The 20,143-nt window shown below is 45.2% G+C and overlaps 1 protein-coding gene across 1 annotated transcript; it reads right to left on the bottom strand.

The window, feature by feature from the left end:
- Window positions 1-1,034: 1,034 nt before the first annotated feature.
- LOC141028111 (RING-H2 finger protein ATL39-like) lies at window positions 1,035-2,823 on the bottom strand. Its single transcript, XM_073505992.1, has one exon. The coding sequence runs from the start codon at window positions 2,599-2,601 to the stop codon at window positions 2,134-2,136; it is 468 nt and encodes a 155-aa protein (XP_073362093.1). The 5' UTR covers window positions 2,602-2,823; the 3' UTR covers window positions 1,035-2,133.
- Window positions 2,824-20,143: the final 17,320 nt, after the last annotated feature.

Here is a 20,143-nt window from a genome sequence, read left to right as displayed (position 1 = left end):
GATGGGTCTTGTCCATCACATAATTCTCCTAATGATGTGATCTCTTTATCAAATGACAACACATGTCTATGGTTAGGAAACCTTAACCATCTTTGATCAATGAGCTAGTCTAGTAGAGGCTTACTAGGGACACGGTATTTGTTTATGTATTCACACATGTATTTAAGTTTCCGATCGGTACAATTTTAGCGTGAATAATAAGCCTTTGTCATGAATAAGGAAATATAAAATAACAACTTTATTATTGCCTCTAGGGCATATTTCCTTCACTTCCTTCGATGCTCCTAGACTATTCATACGTCGTATATTGGCACTTGGCCGCGTTTGGAATCTTCTCTGTTGCCCCGGCATACAGTGCCCTCTATGCCATGCGCCGACTCCTGCATGGACCACGGCTTTTGTGGAAAGTGCCCCTTCCTTTGAAGATTAAAATCTTCGTGTGGCGGCTTCTTGATCTTCTCCGATCGGGGACGGAGGTGGTCAACCGACATGGGCATAACTATGGATGTGCACTCTTTGTGGTGTCCCTAAGACTGGGGCCCACATCTTCTTCGTCTGCACTGTTGTCCCTTTTCTTTGGTGTTTTGTCCGTAGGCTCTGTGACTTGAATGTGAGGCCCTGGACCTGGCCGAGTTTCTGGAAACTGGGGCCAACCAGACTGGTAAGAGAAGATGCCTCTTTTAGTTAGGGTGTGTTCAGTTCGTGGAATTAAGTAGAACGTCACGGGTCGGTCCCATACCTGGCACCGATTCCAGCGTTTGGTTTGGGAACGAGAGAGAATGGATTGGTTCCCCACGAGGGATTATACCCCCGATATGTCGAACCAAGTGATTCCTCTGAATCGGCGGTACCATGCGGAATGACTCGCACGAGAGGTCTGCCCCTCGTCTCACCCCGATCCCCTCCCCCCATCACGCTGCCGAGCTAGCCCCTCCTCCCAAGGTTCCCCTGACCGACCCCGTCCACGATGGTGAGCAACGCCACCGCGCCCTTGCCTCCTTTCCTCTCTCTCCCTTTCTCTCCCGACCCTTGCTTCCACGCCGCGTGAAGGCTCCTGCCGTTGCGCCGCCGGCCATGGCTTCCGCAACCATCGCCTGTCTCTGTCGTCGCGTATCTCCTCCTACGCCGGCGTTCGCTCCCCGCCCATGGTCACAACACCTCCCCCGTGCATGCGCCTGCAGCGCCTTCTCATCCTCCCCAGGACGCCTCCTCATCCTCCCCAGGACGCCCAGCGAGATCCCCATCTGGTTTTTTACCTCCTGAATTTCCTTCCACTACATGATTTTTTACCTCCGTATATGTGTGTTCTTTGTATTTGATGTCAACATTTGAGGAGTGTGATGAATAAATCCATTCCGTCCCATCTCAAAAACCAAACACCCAAATGTATCCATTCCATTCCTCTGAATTTCTTCTACCAAACGTAAAGACGAACCGACCCATTCTAGTGGAATGGAATCATGACATTCCATTTCACTTCGTTCCCGAACCAAACACACCCTTAGTGTTCATGACGATGACCTGGACCATTTGGACAACACATACATACAAGATCGCTATTGAGGGAGTCTTCTTGCGATGGGCCACTGACTCTATATCCAAATTCCTAGTCTTTTTGCAGCACTGTCACATGCTATTTAGGCAGTGGAACTGTGATCGGTTAAGCGACATGATAGACATTGATGACTGCGGCAGGCAAGGCGGCAGGCGCATCCTTGCCACGCCACCTACCCACTCATGTTTTTCTTTATAGTTGAGCATGTTTGTCTTGTTGTCTCACCTTTGATTACTTTTCTTGTACTTGAATTTATTATATGAATATGGTGGTTGTTTATTTATAAAGCGAGGTGAATGACTGTTTCGTAGTGATGGATTTACACAAACCTGTGTATGAACTCTACAAAATGGACATTCAGATCCAGATCGAAATCCTTTTAGGGCCAACGAGGCAACGACACAACGATACAGAAAAAAACCCCATCACGGTGTCCATCAGTAATAAATAAACAAAACAAAACTCATTTACATCGCTGCCCTGTCTGATTTCTAAACTGAGCTGACGCCTACGTTTTCAGGCAGCTCGGCACGGAGAGCAGCTTGTACGCACGTCCCTCACCGGCTTACCGTGCAAGCCTAGACAGGCAGTAGCCGGCCGCCCGCTGTCGGGTCGGCGTCCGAGCGGCAGAGCGGGCACGTCGAGTGCGCGTCCAGCCACGGGTCGATGCACTCCACGTGATACAGGTGCAGGCACGCCGGCAGCAGCCGCACCGTCTCCCCGAGCTGGAACGCGCCGAGGCACACCGAGCACGTCGCCGCCTCCTCCCCTCCGCCCGTCACGTTGTGCTTCACCGGCCCGCTGTACGTGAACGCCGGGAGACGGGCCGTCCGTTTGGTGGCGCAGGCCCCTCGAAGCTGTAGATCTCGGAGCAGCCGTGGCTGCGGGCTCTGTTGAGCGGCCACGGCCCGAGCCTGACTGTTTCGATATCCCTTGCAGCAGCCGCAGAGGAACACTGCGAACAGAAAGGCCGCGAAGCCGACGACCAAGCGGACGACGATGAGCCTACTTTGATCAGACGGCGGCGGCGGCGGCGGCGGCACCATTGGCGCAAGTGCGAACAAGCTAGGTATCACGCTGTTTTTGCTGCATTGTGTAACATCAATCTGTACTACAGAGAGAATTCTGCGTCGGAGAATGGAAACCAGCAAGAAGCCAGCACTGTGGGCGAGGGTGTAAAATTGCTCCGATTTATTGCCAAATGCACGTACGACGAAGACAAAGTTAGCGACGGACCTTGCGCGGTTCCTTGCTTGTTTATGCTCGATAATAACTGGGGTTGTTCGTGGGAATGTAACGTCATGGCTGGCAAGTAATAATAAGTAAAACACTGGGACATGGAGTTTCTGCACTAAAATCGGAACCAATAGGGAAAGATGTTCAAAAATATCTGAACTGTTTTATACACTAAAAATGTTGAATGTTTTATTAGGATGTCGGATTTCGTGGTGAACAAACATTCGTGAGGTTGTGGCAATAAAACAAAACCGATGTTCCAAAATTGCTTTAAAGAATTGACTTTTTTCGAAAAAATAAATTGTCTAGACTTTGATGAATCTTTTTTCATCTTGAAATTTTGCATGTTTGGTAAAATCATGAAAAATGTTTTTCATAAAAAAATAAGATTTTTGTGACTTTGTTTCCTTATTTTGTTTCCAAATGTGTTGTTCATCTCAGATGCATATGCACATGGGAGCAGAACAACACTTTCAAAAACACTTGATATTTGTAAGTTGCTGGATTTTTTTTGTATAAGCCACTCATTTTCTTTATTTATTCTATTTCCTTTTTCTATTGGATTGTGCTAACTTTCGGACGTACGAAATTTAGCAACAGATCCAAACAAAGTATTTGCACTAGTCAATCTCATGAAATCATGCAACCATGCATATAGAACAAAATTACTGACATTATCAAATATTCTCTTCAATCTTCAAATTCAAAATGTTTTGTAGCACAAACCGTCGCTCCGATTGAAAAACTGTTTTCACATAAAAGATTCATCGAGGCGAGATCCTCGAAAGTAGATCCCCTGTTGATATGTTTCGATGACTTTTTTTCTGGTAAAAAGTTACCACACATGTGCTACATAAGTTATCATGCCTATGGTGCATAAGTCATCATGTTGTTTACACGGAAATTACGGGGCATTAAAAAAGTTTCTCCAACATTCTCTTCACGTGCACATGCGTGCATGCATTGGAAGAATTTTTTCATGTCATCCTAGTTCCCCTTGTTCGAAACTTCAAAATGTTTTGTAGCTCAAATCGTCGGTCCAATCGAAAAGGCGATTTCACATAAAATATCTATCACGACGAGATCTTCGAAACTAGATCTCATGTTGATATGTTTTGACGACTTTTTTCGTGCAAATAGTTATCAGGCCCGGGCTAAGTAAGTTATCGGCTCTGATGTGTGTCTATTATCATGCTATTTACACATGAGTTACCGTGGTACATTTTCAACAACTATTTTTTCGGGACAAAGTTACGCGGTGTTTGTGCGTGAGTTACCATGCCCGCGGTCCGTATATTACCATGTTATTTACGCAAAAGTTATTGAGGGTATGTTTTCAAACAACTGCTTCCCCCGTCGTCAAAGTTATCACGGTGTTTGTACATGAGTTATCAAGTTTACGGTGCGTTTGTACATGAGTTATGAAGTTTACGGTGCGTATATTATCATGATATTTATATGGAAGTTATCAGGAGGGGGGTATGTTTTCAAACAACTTCATCCCCTTCCACCACCCCGGACCAAAGTTACCGTGGTATTTATGCGTAGGTTATCACATATACGGTGCATACAGTACCATGCTATTTGACGGAAGTTATCAGTGACGTTTTTAAACACCTCCTCCCCCAGGTCAAAGTTATCACGGTATTTGTGCATGAGTTATCAGATTTGTGGTGTGTAAATTATCTTGCTAATTACGCAGAAGCTATCGGGGGATTTCTTCAACCTTTTCTACCGGGTCAAAGTTATCACGATGTTTGTGCATGAGTTATCATGTCTGTGGTGTGTAAATTATCATACTATTTACGCATAAACTACTGGGGGGGGGGTATTATACCACATGTAGCCCGATACATACAAAAATTAACCATGTTGATAACTGCAGTACATCTGTTGGGGAACGCAGTATTTCAAAAAATTTCTTACGATCACGCAAGATCTATCTAGGAGATGCATAGCAACGAGACGAGAGAGTGTGTCCACGTACCCTCGTAGACCGAAAGCGGAAGCGTTTAGTAACGTGGTTGATGTAGTCGAATGTCTTTGCGATCCAACTGATCCAAGCACCGAACGTACGACACCTCCGCGTTTAGCACACGTTCAGCTTGATGACGTCCCTCGAACTCTTGATCCAGTTGAGACCGAGGGAGAGTTCCGTCAGCAGGACGGCGTGGCGACGGTGATGATGAAGTTACTGGCGCAGGGCTTCGCCTAAGCACTATGACGATATAACCGAGGTGTGTAACTGTGGAGGGGGGCACTGCACACGGTTAAGAGAAACTTGTGTTGTGTCTTTGGGGTGCCCCCCTGCCCCCGTATATAAAGGAGGGGAGGAGGAGGCCGGCCAACAAGGGGCGCGCCAGGGAGAGAGGAGTCCTACTAGGACTCCAGTCGAAGTAGGATTCGGCCCCACCCTTTTTTCCTTCTACCGGAGGGGGAAAAGGGGACGGAGAGGGATTAGGAGAAGGAAAGGGGGGTGGCGCCCCCTTCCCAAGTCCAATTCGGCCTCCTCCCTTGTGGGGGGCGCACCAGCCCCTTGTGGGCTGGTTAGCCTCCCTCCTATGGCCCATAAGGCCTATATCTTTCCCCCGGGGGTTCCGGTAACCCCTCCGGTACTCCGGTATGTACCCGATATACTCCAGAACCCTTCCGGTGTCCGAATACTACCTTCCAATATATCAATCTTTACCTCTCGACCATTTTGAGACTCCTCGTCATGTCCGTGATCTCATCCGGGACTCCGAAAAAACTCCGGTCATCAAATCACATAACTCATAATACAAATCGTCATCGAACATTAAACGTGCGGACCCTACGGGTTCGAGAACTATGTAGACATGACCGAGAAACATCTCCGGTCAATAACCAATAGCGGAACCTGGATGCTCATATTGGTTCCTACATATTCTACGAAGATCTTTATCGGTCAAACCGCATAACAATATACGTTGTTCCCTTTGTCATCGGTATGTTACTTGCCTGAGATTCGATTGTCGGTATCATCATACTTAGTTCAATCTCGTTACCGGCAAGTTTCTTTACTCGTTCTGTAATGCATCATCTCGCAACTAACTCATTATTCACATTGCTTGAAAGGCTTATAGTGATGAGCATTACCAAGAGGGCCCAGAGATACCTCTCCGATACACGGAGTGACAAATCCTAATCTTGATCTATGCCAACTCAGCAAACACCATCGGAGACATCTGTAGAGCATCTTTATAATCACCCAGTTACGTTGTGACGTTTGATAGCACACAAGGTGTACCTCCAGTATTCGGGAGTTGCATAATCTCATAGTCAGAGGAACATGTATAAGTCACGATGAAAGCAATAGCAATAAAACTAAATGATCATTATGCTAAGCTAATGGATGGGTCTTGTCCATCACATCATTCTCTAAAGATGTGATCCCGTTGATCAAATGACAACACATGTATATGGTCAGGAAACTTAACCATCTTTGATTAACGAGCTAGTCTAGTAGAGGCATACCAGGGACACTCTGTTTGTCTATGTATTCACACACGTACTAAGTTTTCGGTTAATACAATTCTAGCATGAATAATAAACATTTATCATGATATAAGGAAATGTATATAACAACTTTATTATTGCCTCTACGGCATATTTCCTTCAGTCTCCCACTTGCACTACAGTCAATGATCTAGTTCACATCGTCATGTGATTTAATACCAATAGTTCACATCTTTATGTGATTAGTTTACATCACCATGTGACTAATACCCAAAGGGTTTTACTAGAGTCAATAATCTAGTTCACATCGCTATGTGATTAACACCCAAAGAGTATTAAGGTGTGATCATGTTTTGCTTGTGAGAGAAGCTTAGTCAATGGGTCTGTTACATTCAGAGCCGTATGTATTTTGCAAATTTTCTATGTCTACAATGCTATGTATGGAGCTATTCTAGCTAATTGCTCCGACTTTCAATATGTATCCAGATTGAAACTCATAGTCATCCGGATCGGTGTAAAAGCTTGCATCGACGCAACTCTTTACGACGAACTCTTTATCACCTCCATAACCGAGAAATATCTCCTTAGTCTTCTAAGGATAATTTGACCGCTGTCCAGTGATCCACTCCTGGATAAATATCGTACCCCTTGCCAAATTCATGGCAAGGTACACAATAGGTTTGGTACACAGCATAGCATACTTTATAGAACCTATGGCTGAGGCATAGGGAATGACTTTCATTCTCTTTCTATTTTCTGCCGTGGTCGTGTTTTGAGTCTTACTCAACTTTACACCTTGCAATACAGGCAAGAACTCCTTCTTTGACTGTTCCATTTTGAACTACTTCAAAATCTTGTCAAGGTATGTACTCATTGAAAAAATCTTATCAAGCATCTTGATCTATCTCTATAGAACTTGATGCCCAATAGGTAAGCAGCTTCACCGAGGTCTTTCTTTGAAAAACTCCTTTCAAACACTCCTTTATGCTTTCCAGAAAATTCTACATCATTTTCGATCAACAACATGTCATTCACATATACTTATCAGAAAGGCTGTAGTGCTCCCACTCACTTTCTGGTAAATACAGGCTTCACCGCAAGTATGTATAAAACTATATGCTTTGATCAACTCATATATTCCAACTCCGAGATGCTTGCACCAGTCTATATATGGATCGCTGGAGTTTGCACATTTTGTTAGCACCTTTAGGATTGGCAAAACCTTCTGGTTGTATCATATACAACTCTTCTTTAATAAATCTATTAAGGAATGCAGTTTTGACATCCATTTGTCAGATTTCATAAAATGTGGCAATTACTAACATGATTCGGATAGACTTTAAGCATCGATACGAGTGAGAAAATCTCATTGTAGTCAACACCTTGAACTTGTTAAAAACCCTTTTCGACAAGTCGAGCTTTGTAGATAGTAACACTACTATCAGCATCCGTCTTCCTCTTGAAGATCCATTTATTCTCAATAACTTGCCGATCATTGGGCAAGTCCACCAAAGTCCACACTTTGTTCTCATACATGGATTCTATCTCAGATTTCATGGCCTCAAACCATTTCGCGGAATCTGGGCTCATCATCGCTTCCTCATAGTTTGTATGTTCGTCATGGTCAAGTAACATGACTTCCAGAACAAGATTACCGTACCACTTTGGTGCAGATCTTACTCTGGTTGACCTACGAGGTTCGGTAGTAACTTGATCAGAAGCTTCATGATCATCATCATTGGCTTCCTCACTAATTGGTGTAGGAATCACTGGAATTGATTTCTGTGATGAACTACTTTCCAATAAGGGAGCAGGTACAATTACCTCATCAAGTTCTACTTTCCTCCCACTCACTTCTTTCGAGAGAAACTCCTTCTCTAGAAAGGATCCATTCTTAGCAACAAAAATCTTGTCTTCAGATCTGTGATAGAAGGTGTACCCAACAGTCTCCTTTGGGTATCCTATGAAGACACATTTCTCCGATTTGGGTTCGAGCTTATGAGGTAGAAGCCTTTTCACATAAGCATCGCAGCCCCAAACTTTCAGAAATGACAACTTAGGTTTCTTGCCAAACCATAGTTCATATGGTGTCGTCTCAACGGATTTAGATGGTGCCATATTTAACGTGAATGCAACTGTCTCTAATGCATAACCCCAAAACGATAGTGGTAAATTGGTAAGAGACATCATAGATCGCACCATATCAAATAAAGCACGGTTATGACGTTCGGACACACCATTACACTGTGGTGTTCCAGGTGGCGTGAGTTGTGAAACTATTCCACATTGTTGTAAATGAAGGCCAAACTCGTAACTCAAATATTTGCCTCCGCGATCAGATCGTAGAAACTTTATTTTCTTGTTACGATGATTTTGCACTTCACTCTGAAATTCTTTGAACTTCTCAAATGTTTCAGACTTGCGTTTCATTAAGTAGATATACCCATATCTGCTCAAATCATCTGTGAAGGTTAGAAAATAACGATACTCGCCGCGAGCCTCCACACTTATTGGACTGCATACATCAGTATGTATTATTTCCAACAACTCAGTTGCTTGCTCCATTGTTCCGGAGAACGGAGTCTGAGTAATCTTTCCCATGAGGCTTGGTCGCAAGCATCAAGTGATTCATAATCAAGTGATTCCAAAAGCCCATCAGCATGGAGTTTCTTCATGCGCTTTACACCAATAGGACCTAAACAGCAGTGCCACAAATAAGTTGCACTATCATTATTAACTTTGTATCTTTTGGCATCAATATTATGAATATATGTATGATTACAATCGAGATTCAAAAACCATTTATATTAAGTGTATGACTATAGAAGGTTTTATTCATGTAAACAGAACAACGATTATTCTTTGACTTAAGTGAATAACCGTATTGCAATAAACATGATCCAATCATATTCATGCTCAACGCAAACACCAAATAACATTTATTTTGGTCCAACACTAATCTCGAAGTTAGAGGGAGTGTGCGATGGTGATCTTATCAACCTTGGAATCATTTCCAAAACACATCGTCACTTCGCCCATAAAGATAAAATGCAGCAAGGTATTTTTGTATTTTTTGGTTTAATAGATCTGAATAAAAATGCAAAGGAAAAGTAGATCGCAAGGCAAATATATGAGAAAGAAGACCCGGGGGCCATAGGTTTCACTAGTGGCTTCTCTCGAGAAAAATAGGAAACAGTGGGTAAACAAATTAATGTTGGGCAATTGATAGAACTTAAAATAATTATGACGATATCCAGGCAATGATCATTACATATGCATCACGTCCAAGATTAGTAGACCGACTCCTGCCTGCATCTACTACTATTACTCCACACATCGATCGCTATCCAGCATGCATCTAGTGTATTAAGTTCATGGAAAAACAGAGTAATGCAATAAGAACGATGACATGATGTAGACAAGATCCGTTTATCTATATGGCGGTAGATATATATCTCGTCTTTTTATCCTTAGTAGCAACGATACATACGTGTCCTTTCTCCTTCTGTCACTGGGATCAAGCACCGTAAGATGAAACCCACTACCGGGCACCTCTTCCCATTGCAAGATAAATAGATCAAGTTGGCCAAACAAAACCCAAATATCGGAGAAGAAATACGAGGCTATAAGAGATCAAAGAAACTCAAATAACTTTCATGGATATAAAAAGATATGACTGATCATAAACTCAAAGTTCATCAGATCCCAACAAACACGCCGCAAAAGAGTTACATCATATGGATCTCCAAGAGACCATTGTATTGAGAATTCAGTGAGAGAGAGAAAGTCATGTAGCTACTAACTACGGACCCGAAGGTCTACAAAGGAATACTCACGCATCATCGGAGAGGCACCTATGGAAATGGTGAACCCCTCCGTGATGGTGTCTAGATTGGATCTGGTGGTTCTGGACTCCGCGGTGGCTGGATGAATAATTCGACACTTGTTCTATGGTTTTTGGAATATTGTGGTATTTATAGAGCAAAGAGGCGGTCCGGGGGGCACCCGAGGTGGGCACAACCCACCAGGGCGCGCCCGGGCCTCCTGGCGCACCCTGGTGGGTTGTGCCCCCCTCGGGGCACCCCCCAGGTGCAACCAGGTTGCCTTTCTTCTGGCCCATAAAAAATCATCGTGGACTTTCGTGGCATTTGGACTTCGTTTGATATTTGTCGTGGTATTCTCACCGGGGGGGGGGGGGGGGGGGGGTGCAAGACGACGGATGCCACAAGGTGGCTTCGTGTGAGGGCAAGACTGCTGCCGGAATATCCAGGGATGGGTATACGAGTAGCACACGCTAGTTTACCCTGGTTCGGGGCTCTCCGGAGAGATAATACCCCTACTCCTACATGTCTGAGTATATACGTGGGGTGTACATCGGGCGGTACAAAGTGCTCCTAGAGCTGTATCTAAGATCAGTGCCACAGGCATCTGATTTCGTATATATGCGGGAGTGTGGCGTGGCTGGCCGTGGCTCTAGTGGCCGAATGAGTATGTGTGCTGATACGTGAGTGAGTGGAGTAGTGGATGGATGGATGTGTGCCTTATATATGCTTGGCTAGCTTACTTCCTAAGCTAGGTAGGCATGGGTGTGGGCATGGTGGATGTCAAGCTTGTCCCCTGGGTCACTTCATAAATAGTGCCAGGGGACAAGTGACACTATACATGATGGTTGTGGTGACACGTGAACAGTGCTCAGGTACAGCCGTCTCCTCGGTATCGGGTCGATGCAACGGCCGACTCCGCGCAGCAGGCCGGCTGGAGCAGCCGGCCGGGTGGCGAGTCGGCCCGGACAGTCGGACAGGGGGCCGCCTGGCCGCGCGTGGGTAAGCCGGCTGCCACGAGGCAGCGAGCGACGCAGAGGCGCTGGCCGTCTGTGGGCGGGCGGCGACCCGAAGCCGGTCTGGGGAGGCCGGGTGCTGGGGCGAGACGGCGGGGAGCAGCCGGTGCGGGGCATGGGAGCCCATAGCCGGAGCGGAGGCGCCCAGGCGGCACAGCGAGGCGGACCCGGCGGGAGGCAGAGCCGAGTGCGGTGCGGCCGGGTGGCGCGAGGCGGCCTCGAGGGGAGCCGGAGGCGGCCTCGAGCGTTGGAATCGACGCAGCCGAGCGCGGGGGCGGCCGGGCGCTGGAGTCGGCGCGGCTGGAGGCCGGGTGCGCGGTGGTGGAGGCGTAGCCACGGCGCGGGGGAGCCGCTGCGGACGCGAAGGACGGCAGCGGTGCTCGGGGTTGAGCGGAGTGGCGACGGGGAAGACCCCGAGCGCGGTGGCGACGGAGGGCCCGGCGGGCGGGGGTCGGGGCCGAGCAGCCACGGAGGCGAGGCCGCGGGCCGGAGCGCCGGCGGGGAGGCGCCGGGGCGCGGCAGGGAAGTGCACGCGGGCACGCGGCGAGCGCGGGGGGCGAGCCGGGACGCAGATGGGAGGACGAGGAGCGCCGCGGAGCGGCCGGCCTGCGGGCGCGGACCAGTGGAAACCGCTTCAGAGGCGGGGCAGCGCGGAGGTGCAACGGTGACGCGGAGAAGGTCGGCCACGGGTGAGTGCGGTTCTGGGTGGCAGGGGCCTCGCCGGGCGGAGATGCACGAAGAGTGGTGCAGAAAACGCATTGTCTGGGTGTTAGCTGAATAATGTATGGCCATCATCCGATCAATGTACAGACTGTGTCGAACTCGTATCTGGCTGTTGTATGGGATGTGGTTTGACCATTGTATGACTTGCATCTAGCTAGCTTGCATAGATGGTATGTGGAAGAGAGAACGCGAGTTTCGGCCGGAGCAAGGCGCAACGCGGAGGGGAGCAGACGCGAGCGGCGCGTGGATGGACACGACCGAACGAAGCGAGGCCCGGCGCGCGCGGATGGGCGACCGGCGTCGCAGTGTTGGTGAAGAAGAGGGCGAGGCCGATGACGAGGGCGCGCCGCCCCTCGCGGCCACTCCGGGGGCATGTCGATGTCGAGCCCCTGACCGCTATCGGAGAGACGGCGCGACGCCACGGCGGCGGAGGCGAAGATGGTCCTGCCCGGACTACGCAACCAGCAGCAGCAGGCCCCACTGTGGGCGCCAACTGTCGTGGTATTCTAACGGGGGGTGCAAGACGACAGATGCCACAAGGTGGCTTCGTGTGAGGGCAAGACTGCTGCCAGAATATCCAGGGACGGGTATGCGAGTAGCACGCGCTAGTTTACCCAGGTTCGGGGCTCTCCGGAGAGATAATACCCCTACTCTTGCATGTCTGAGTATATATGTGGGGTGCACATCGGGCGTACAAAATGCTTCTAAAGCTGTATCTGAGATCAGTGCCACAGGCATCTGATCTCGTATATATGTGGGAGTGTGGCGTGGCTGGCGGTGGCTCTAATGGCCGAATGAGCATGCTCATACATGAGTGAGTGAGTGGAGTAGTGGATGGATGGATGTGTGCCTTATATAGGCTTGGCTAGCTTACTTCCTAAGCTAGGTAGGCATGGGTGTGGGCACGGTGGATGTCAAGCTTGTCTCCTGGGTCACTTTATAAATAGTGCCAAGGGACAAGTGACACTATACATGATGGCTGGAGTGACACGTGAATAGTGCTCAGGTACAACCGTCTCGTTGGTGTCGGGTCAATGTCGGGTCGATGTAGCGGCCGTCTCCACACAGCAGGCCAGCTGGAGCAGCCGGCCGGAGGAGCAGGCCGGGTGGCGAGTCGGCCCGGACAGTCGGACCGGGGGCCGCCTGGCGGCTTGAGCAGTCGGACTGAGGGGCTTTGCTAGCCCCGATGTGTTGAAATATTGTCTTGCCGTCTTCGGGGTACCCATAGTCAATTACCCCGACAATATTGATTTCCTGCGATGTAAAAAACATGGAAAAAACAGCAATTGGCACTTGGCACTATGTCGATAGGTTAGTATCAAAAAGTGATATAAAAAGACTATAAAATAACTATAAAACATCCAAGATTGATAATAAAATAGCATGGAACAATCAAAAATTATAGATACGTTGGAGACGTATCAGCATCCCCAAGCTTAACTCCTACTCGTCCTCGAGTAGGTAAGTGATAAAATCAGAATTTTTGATGTGAATTGTTGTTCATCAAGTCATATCATATTTTTTTCTTTATAGCATGGACATTTGGACTTTTACGTGATTCAAAGCAATAGTCTAGTTTCGACATAATAATTTTGATACTCAAGCACATCAACAAGCAACCATGTTTTTCAAAATATCAATGCTAAAATAAGTTATCCCTAGCCCATCATGCTCAAACATTGATCCATTCATGAAACACACTCGAATATTAACTACACCCAATACTTAAGCACGATCACATTGCCTCCTAGTTGGTGCTTTTTATGAGAGAAGATGGAGACTCAAATTTCAAAATAAAAATTGCATAAAGTAAAGAATAGGCCCTTCGCAGAGGGAAGTAGGGATTTGTAGAGGTGCCAGAGCTCAAAGCGAAAAATTAGAGAAATTTTTTTGGGAGGTGTATCCATCCCACCAACGAAAACGACTTAGAGTTCCGAACACTTTCCATGCTAGATATGCCATAGGTGGTTCCCAAACAGAAAATAAAGTTTATTCCTTTTTCCACCATTCTTTCACTTTCCATGGCTAGCCATAGCTACGGGTGCCCTCCATACCAACACTTTCCAAGGAATTTATTATTTGATAACATAAAGTAAATACTTTTTTGCATTTCAGGACTGCGCATCCCTAATACCTTTGCCTTACTCTCATGCAATGACAAGTGAATAAACACTCATCTTGAGAATAACACATCTAGCATGGAAAATATTAGCCACCCCTTACCATTCCGCGAGCGAAACAAACACACAAAAGATAAGTTTATTTTGAAATTAGAGATGGCACATGCAAATTTGCTTAGAACAGCAAAAGAATACCGCATATAGGTAGATATAGTGGACTCGTGTGGCAAAACTGGTTCAAAGGATTTTGGATGCACAAGTAGAGGTCATACTTAGTGCAAAATGAAGGCTAGCAAAAGATTGGGAAGCGACCAACCAAGAAAAACGAATAATCTCATAAGCAAGCATTAAGCATAATTAACACCGAATAATGCACCACAATTAGGATATAATTTTCATTGCATGATTATCGACTTTCGTGCATGCATAGGGAATCACAAACCTTAACACCAATATTCCTACTAGAGCACAATTACTCATCAACATAACTCACATATCACATCATCATATCTCAAAACTATTACTAAGAATCAAGTTTATTTTGTGCAATGATCTTCATGACACTTTCTTTTACTTTATCCTTCTTGGATATCTATCACTTTGGGACTAATTTTTATGTGTTGCTTTTCATAAGGTCAAACAAATATAAGTGAAGATCATGAGCATAACAAAATTTCTTTCTCTCAAAATAATTTAAGTGAAGCAAGAGAGAATTTCTTCAAAATTTTACTAACTCTGAAATAAATTTAAGTGAATCAAGAGAGCATTTCTTCAAAAATAACAAAGCACACCGTGCTCAAAAAGATATAAGTGAAGCACTAGAGCAAGTCCTAGCTCACAAAAGATTTAAGTGAAGCATAGAGAGCAATTCTAACAAGTCATGACATAATTTTGGCTCGCTCAAATAGGTGTGTCCAGCAAGGATTGATGACTTAAAACAAAAAAATAAAATAAGCAAAGACACATATCATACAAGGCGCTCCAAGCAAAACACATATCATGTAACGAACAAAAATATAGCCTCGAGTAAATACCGATAGTGGTTGGAAGAAAGCGGGGATGCCACTCGGGGCCATCCCCAAGCTTAGTTGGTTGCTCATTCTTGGATAATAGCTTGGGATGCCGGGGCATCCCCAAGCTTAGGCTCTTACATCCTTCCTTCATCCATCGTAAGATAACCCAAAACTTGAAAACTTCAATCACACAAAACTCAACAAAGACCTTCGTGAGATCTGTTAGTGTAAGAAAAATATATCACTACTATAAGTGCTGTATCAAACCAATTAATATTTTGTTTTTGTGTTATATCTACTGTATTCCAACTTTTCTATGGCAAAAACTCATCAAAGAAAACCATAGCGCCATCAAAATAAGCACACAACACAAAAAAACAGAATCTGTCAAAACAGAATAGTCTGTAGCAATCTGATTTGTTCAAATACTTATGGAACTCCAAAAATTCTGAAAAACTAGGACAACCTGGATAATTTGTATACTGATCTTCTGCAAAAAGAATTGGCATTTTATCACGTTCTGGTGATTTTTAACAATTATTTGCATGAGCACAAAGTTTATGTCTTTTTCAGCAAGATCAAACAACTATCACCCAAGAAGATCCTATTGGTTCTACTTGGCACAAACACTAACTAAAGCACAAAAAACACAATCATAACAGTAGCATAATTGTGCTAACACTCAAGAACAGAAAGCAAAAAGCAAAAATAAATTTTATTCATTGGGTTGCCTCCCAACAAGCGCTATCGTTTCAAGCCCCTAGCTAGGCATAAATTTTATTGATGCCCACATAAAAGACAAGAATTGAAGCACAAAGAGAGCATCATAAAACATGTGACAAACATATTTAAGTCTAACATACTTCCTATGCATAGGCATTTTATAAGCAAACAAATTATCAAGGCAAGCAAAACTAGCATATGCAAGGAAGAAGAAAGAAACAATAGAATCTCAACATAACGAGAGGTAATTTAGTAACATGAAAATTTATACAACCATATCTCCCTCTCTCATAATAATTCCATGTGGGATCATATTGAAACTCAACAATATAGCTATCACATAACATATTCTCTACATGATCCACATGCATGCAAAGTCGACACTCTTCCAAAATAGTGGGATTAACATCAACTAAAGTCATGACCTCTCCAAACCCACTTTCATATTATTGCAACCATATTCAGCACGAGATTTAAATAAATTTTCAAGATTATAAGAAAAATCACCCCAATCATGATCATTGCAACAAGTAGTGGACATAGCAAAATTAGCATCCCCAAGCTTGGGGTTTTGCATATTATTAGCACAATTGACATTAATAGAATTTATATAAAAATCATTGCAATCATGCTTTTCATTCAAGGAGCTATCATGAATCACTTCATAAATTTCTTCATCACAATTTTCAGATTCACGAATCACAAGCAAAACTTCATAAAGATAATCTAGTGAACTCAATTCACTAGCAATAGGTTCATCATAATTGGATCTTTTGAAAAGATTAGCAAGTGGATGAGGATCCATATCAATAGATCTTTAGCAAGCAAAGATGCAAGCAAATAGAAGGAACATGGCAACAAAAGCAAACATGAGATCTGACGAGAAAAAGGCGAACGAAAAAGAGGGCGAATAAAATGACAAATTTTGTGAAGTGGGGGAGAGGAAAACGAGAGGCAATGGCAAATAATGTAAATTGCGAGGAGATCAGATTTGTGATTAGGAACCTGGTTATGTTGAAGATCCTCCCCGGCAATGGCGCCAGAAATTCTCCTTGATGGTAGCTGGAACTACGTCGGTATTTCCCCGGAGAGGGAGGGATGATGTAGCACAGCGACGGTAGAGTATTTCCCTCAATGAAACCAATGTATCGAACCAGTAGGAGAACCAAGCAACACGACGTAAACAACACCTGCACACAAATAACAACACCTCGCAACCCGACGTGTTAAAGGGGTTGTCAATCCCTTTCGGGTAACGGCGCCAGAAATTGGCAAGCAGACGTGATATAAATTGTAGTAGATTGATAGATCGAACACCAAATAAAATAAATAAAGATAAAATGCAGCAAGGTATTTTTGTATTTTTTGGTTTAATAGATCTGAATAAAAATGCAAAGGAAAAGTAGATCGCAAGGAAAATATATGAGAAAGAAGACCCGGGGGTCGTAGGTTTCACTAGTGGCTTCTCTCGAGAAAAATAGCAAGCGGTGGATAAACAAATTACTGTTTGGCAATTGATAGAACTTCAAATAATTATGACGATATCCAGGCAATGATCATTACACATGCATCACGTCCAAGATTAGTAGACTGACTCCTGCCTGCATCTACTACTATTACTCCACACATCGATCGCTATCCAGCATGCATCTAGTGTATTAAGTTCATGGAAAAACAGAGTAATGCAATAAGAACGATGACATGATGTAGACAAGATCCATTTATCTATATGGCGGTAGATATAGATCTCGTCTTTTTATCCTTAGTAGCAATGATACATATGTGTCGTTTCCCCTTCTGTCACTGGTATCAAGCACCGTAAGATCGAACCCACTACCGGGCACCTCTTCCCATTGCAAGATAAATAGATCAAGTTGGCCAAACAAAACCCAAATATCAGAGAAGAAATACGAGGCTATAAGAGATCAAAGAAACTCAAACAACTTTCATGGATATAAAAAGATATGACTGATCATAAACTCAAAGTTCATCAGATCCCAACAAACACACTGCAAAAGAGTTAGATCATATGGATCTCCAAGAGACCATTGTATTGAGAATTCAGCGAGAGAGAGAAAGCCATCTAGCTACTAACTACGGACCCAAATGTCTAAAAAGGACTACTCACGCATCATCGGAGAGGCACCAATGGAAGTGGTGAACCCCTCCGTGGTGGTGTCTAGATTGGATCTGGTGGTTCTGGACTCTGTGGCGGCTGGATGAATATTTCGACGCTTGTCCTAGGGTTTCTAGAATATTGTGGTATTTATAGAGCAAAGCGGCGGTCTGGGGGGCACCCGAGGTGGGCACAACCCACCAGGGCGCGCCTGGGCGTCCTGGCGCTCCCTGGTGGGTTGTGCCCCCGTCGGGGCACCCCCCAGGTGCAACCAGGGCCCATTGCCTTTCTTCTGGCCCATAAAAAATCATCATGGAGTTTCGTGGCATTTGGCTTCGTTGGATATTGATTTCCTGCGATGTAAAAAACATGGAAAAACAGCAACTGGCACTTGGCACTATGTCAATAGGTTAGTACCAAAAATGACTATAAAATGATTATAAAATATCCAAGATTGATAATAAAACAACATGGAACAATCAAAAATTATAGATACGTTGGAGACGTATCACTTATGAAAACAAGTTAGACGTCCTCTACTTTGTTGTTGCAAGTTTTATGTGGCTGCTATGGGCTTCTAGCAAGAACCATTCTTACCTACGCATCAAAACCACAAAGATTTTTCATCAAGTGTGCTATTTTAACCTTCAACAAGGACCGGGCATAGTCAAACTCGATTCAACTAAAGTTGGAGAAACAGACACCCGCCAGCCACCTGTGTGTGAAGCACGTCGGTAGAACCGGTCTCATGAACGTGGTCATGTAATGTTGGTCTGGGCCGCTTCATCCAACAATACCGCCGAATCAAAGTAAGACATTGCTGGTAAGAAGTATGACTATTATCGCCCACAACTCTTCGTGTTCTACTCGTGCATATAACATCTACACATAGATCTAGCTCAGATGCCACTGTTGGGGAATGCAGTATTTCAAAAAAATCCTACGATCACGCAAGATCTATCTAGGAGATGCATAGCAACGAGACAGGAGAGTGTGTCCACGTACCCTCGTAGACCGAAAGCGGAAGCGTTTAGTAACGCGGTTGATGTAGTCGAACGTCTTTGCGATCCAACCGATCCAAGCACCGAACGTACGACACCTCCGCGTTCAGCACACGTTCAGCTCGATGACGTCCCTCGAACTCTTGATCCAGTTGAGGCCAAGGGAGAGTTCCGTCAGCACGCTGGCGTGGCGACGGGGATGATGAAGTTACGGGCGCAGGGCTTCACCTAAGCACTATGACGATATGACCGAGGTGTGTAACTGTGGAGGGGGGCACCGCACACGGTTAAGAGAAACTTGTGTTGTGTCTTTGGGGTATCCCCCTGCCCCCGTATATAAAGGAAGGGAGGAGGAGGCCAGCCAATAAGGGGCGCGCCAGGGAGAGGGGAGTCCTACCAGGACTCCAGTCCTAGTAGGATTCGGCCCCACGCTTTTTTCCTTCTACCGGAGGGGGAAAAGGGGAAGGAGAGGGAGTAGGAGAAGGAAAGGGGGGTGGCGCCCCCTTCCCAAGACCAATTCAGCCTCCTCCCTTGTTGGGGCCGCGCCAGCCCCTTGTGGGCTGGTTAGCCTCCCTCCTATGGCCCATAAGGCCCATATCTTTCCCCGGGGGGTTCCGGTAACCCCTCCGGTACTCCGGTATGTACCCGGTACACTCCAGAACCTTTCCGGTGTCCGAATACTACCTTCCAATATATCAATCTTTACCTCTCGACCATTTTCAGACTCCTCGTCATGTCCGTGATCTCATCCGGGACTCCAAACAAACTTCGGTCATGAAATCACATAACTCATAATACAAATCGTCATCGAACGTTAAGCGTGCGGACCCTACGGGTTCGAGAACTATGTAGACATGACCGAGACACATCTCCGGTCAATAACCAATAGCGGAACCTGGATGCTCATATTGGTTCCTACATATTCTATGAAGATCTTTATCGGTCAAACCGCATAACAACATACGTTGTTCCCTTTGTCATCGGTATGTTACTTGCCCGAGATTCGATCGTCGGTATCATCATAGCTAGTTCAATCTTGTTGCCGGCAAGTTTCTTTACTCTTTCCTTAATGCATCATCCCGCAATTAACTCATTATTCACATTGCTTGCAAGGCTTATAGTGATGAGCATTACCGAGAGGGCCCAGAGATAACTCTCCGATACACGGAGTGACAAATCCTAATCTCGATCTATGCCAACTCAACAAACACCATCGGAGACACCTATAGAGCATCTTTATAATCACCCAGTTATGTTGTGATGTTTGATAGCACACAAGGTGTTCCTCCGGTATTCGGGAGTTGCATAATCTCATAGTCAGAGGAACATGTATAAGTCATGA

This window comes from Aegilops tauschii, chromosome 7 (assembly GCF_002575655.3).
Source record: "Aegilops tauschii subsp. strangulata cultivar AL8/78 chromosome 7, Aet v6.0, whole genome shotgun sequence".
Classification (NCBI taxonomy): domain Eukaryota; kingdom Viridiplantae; phylum Streptophyta; class Magnoliopsida; order Poales; family Poaceae; genus Aegilops; species Aegilops tauschii.
The sequence above is the reverse complement of the archived record's forward strand: the minus strand, read 5'-3'. Positions and strand labels throughout refer to the sequence as shown.

What these genes read in the sequence shown, in the direction of transcription:
- LOC141028111 (XM_073505992.1), bottom strand. Translation starts at nt 2,601, where the DNA reads ATGGTGCCGCCGCCGCCGCCGCCGCCGTCTGATCAAAGTAGGCTCATC.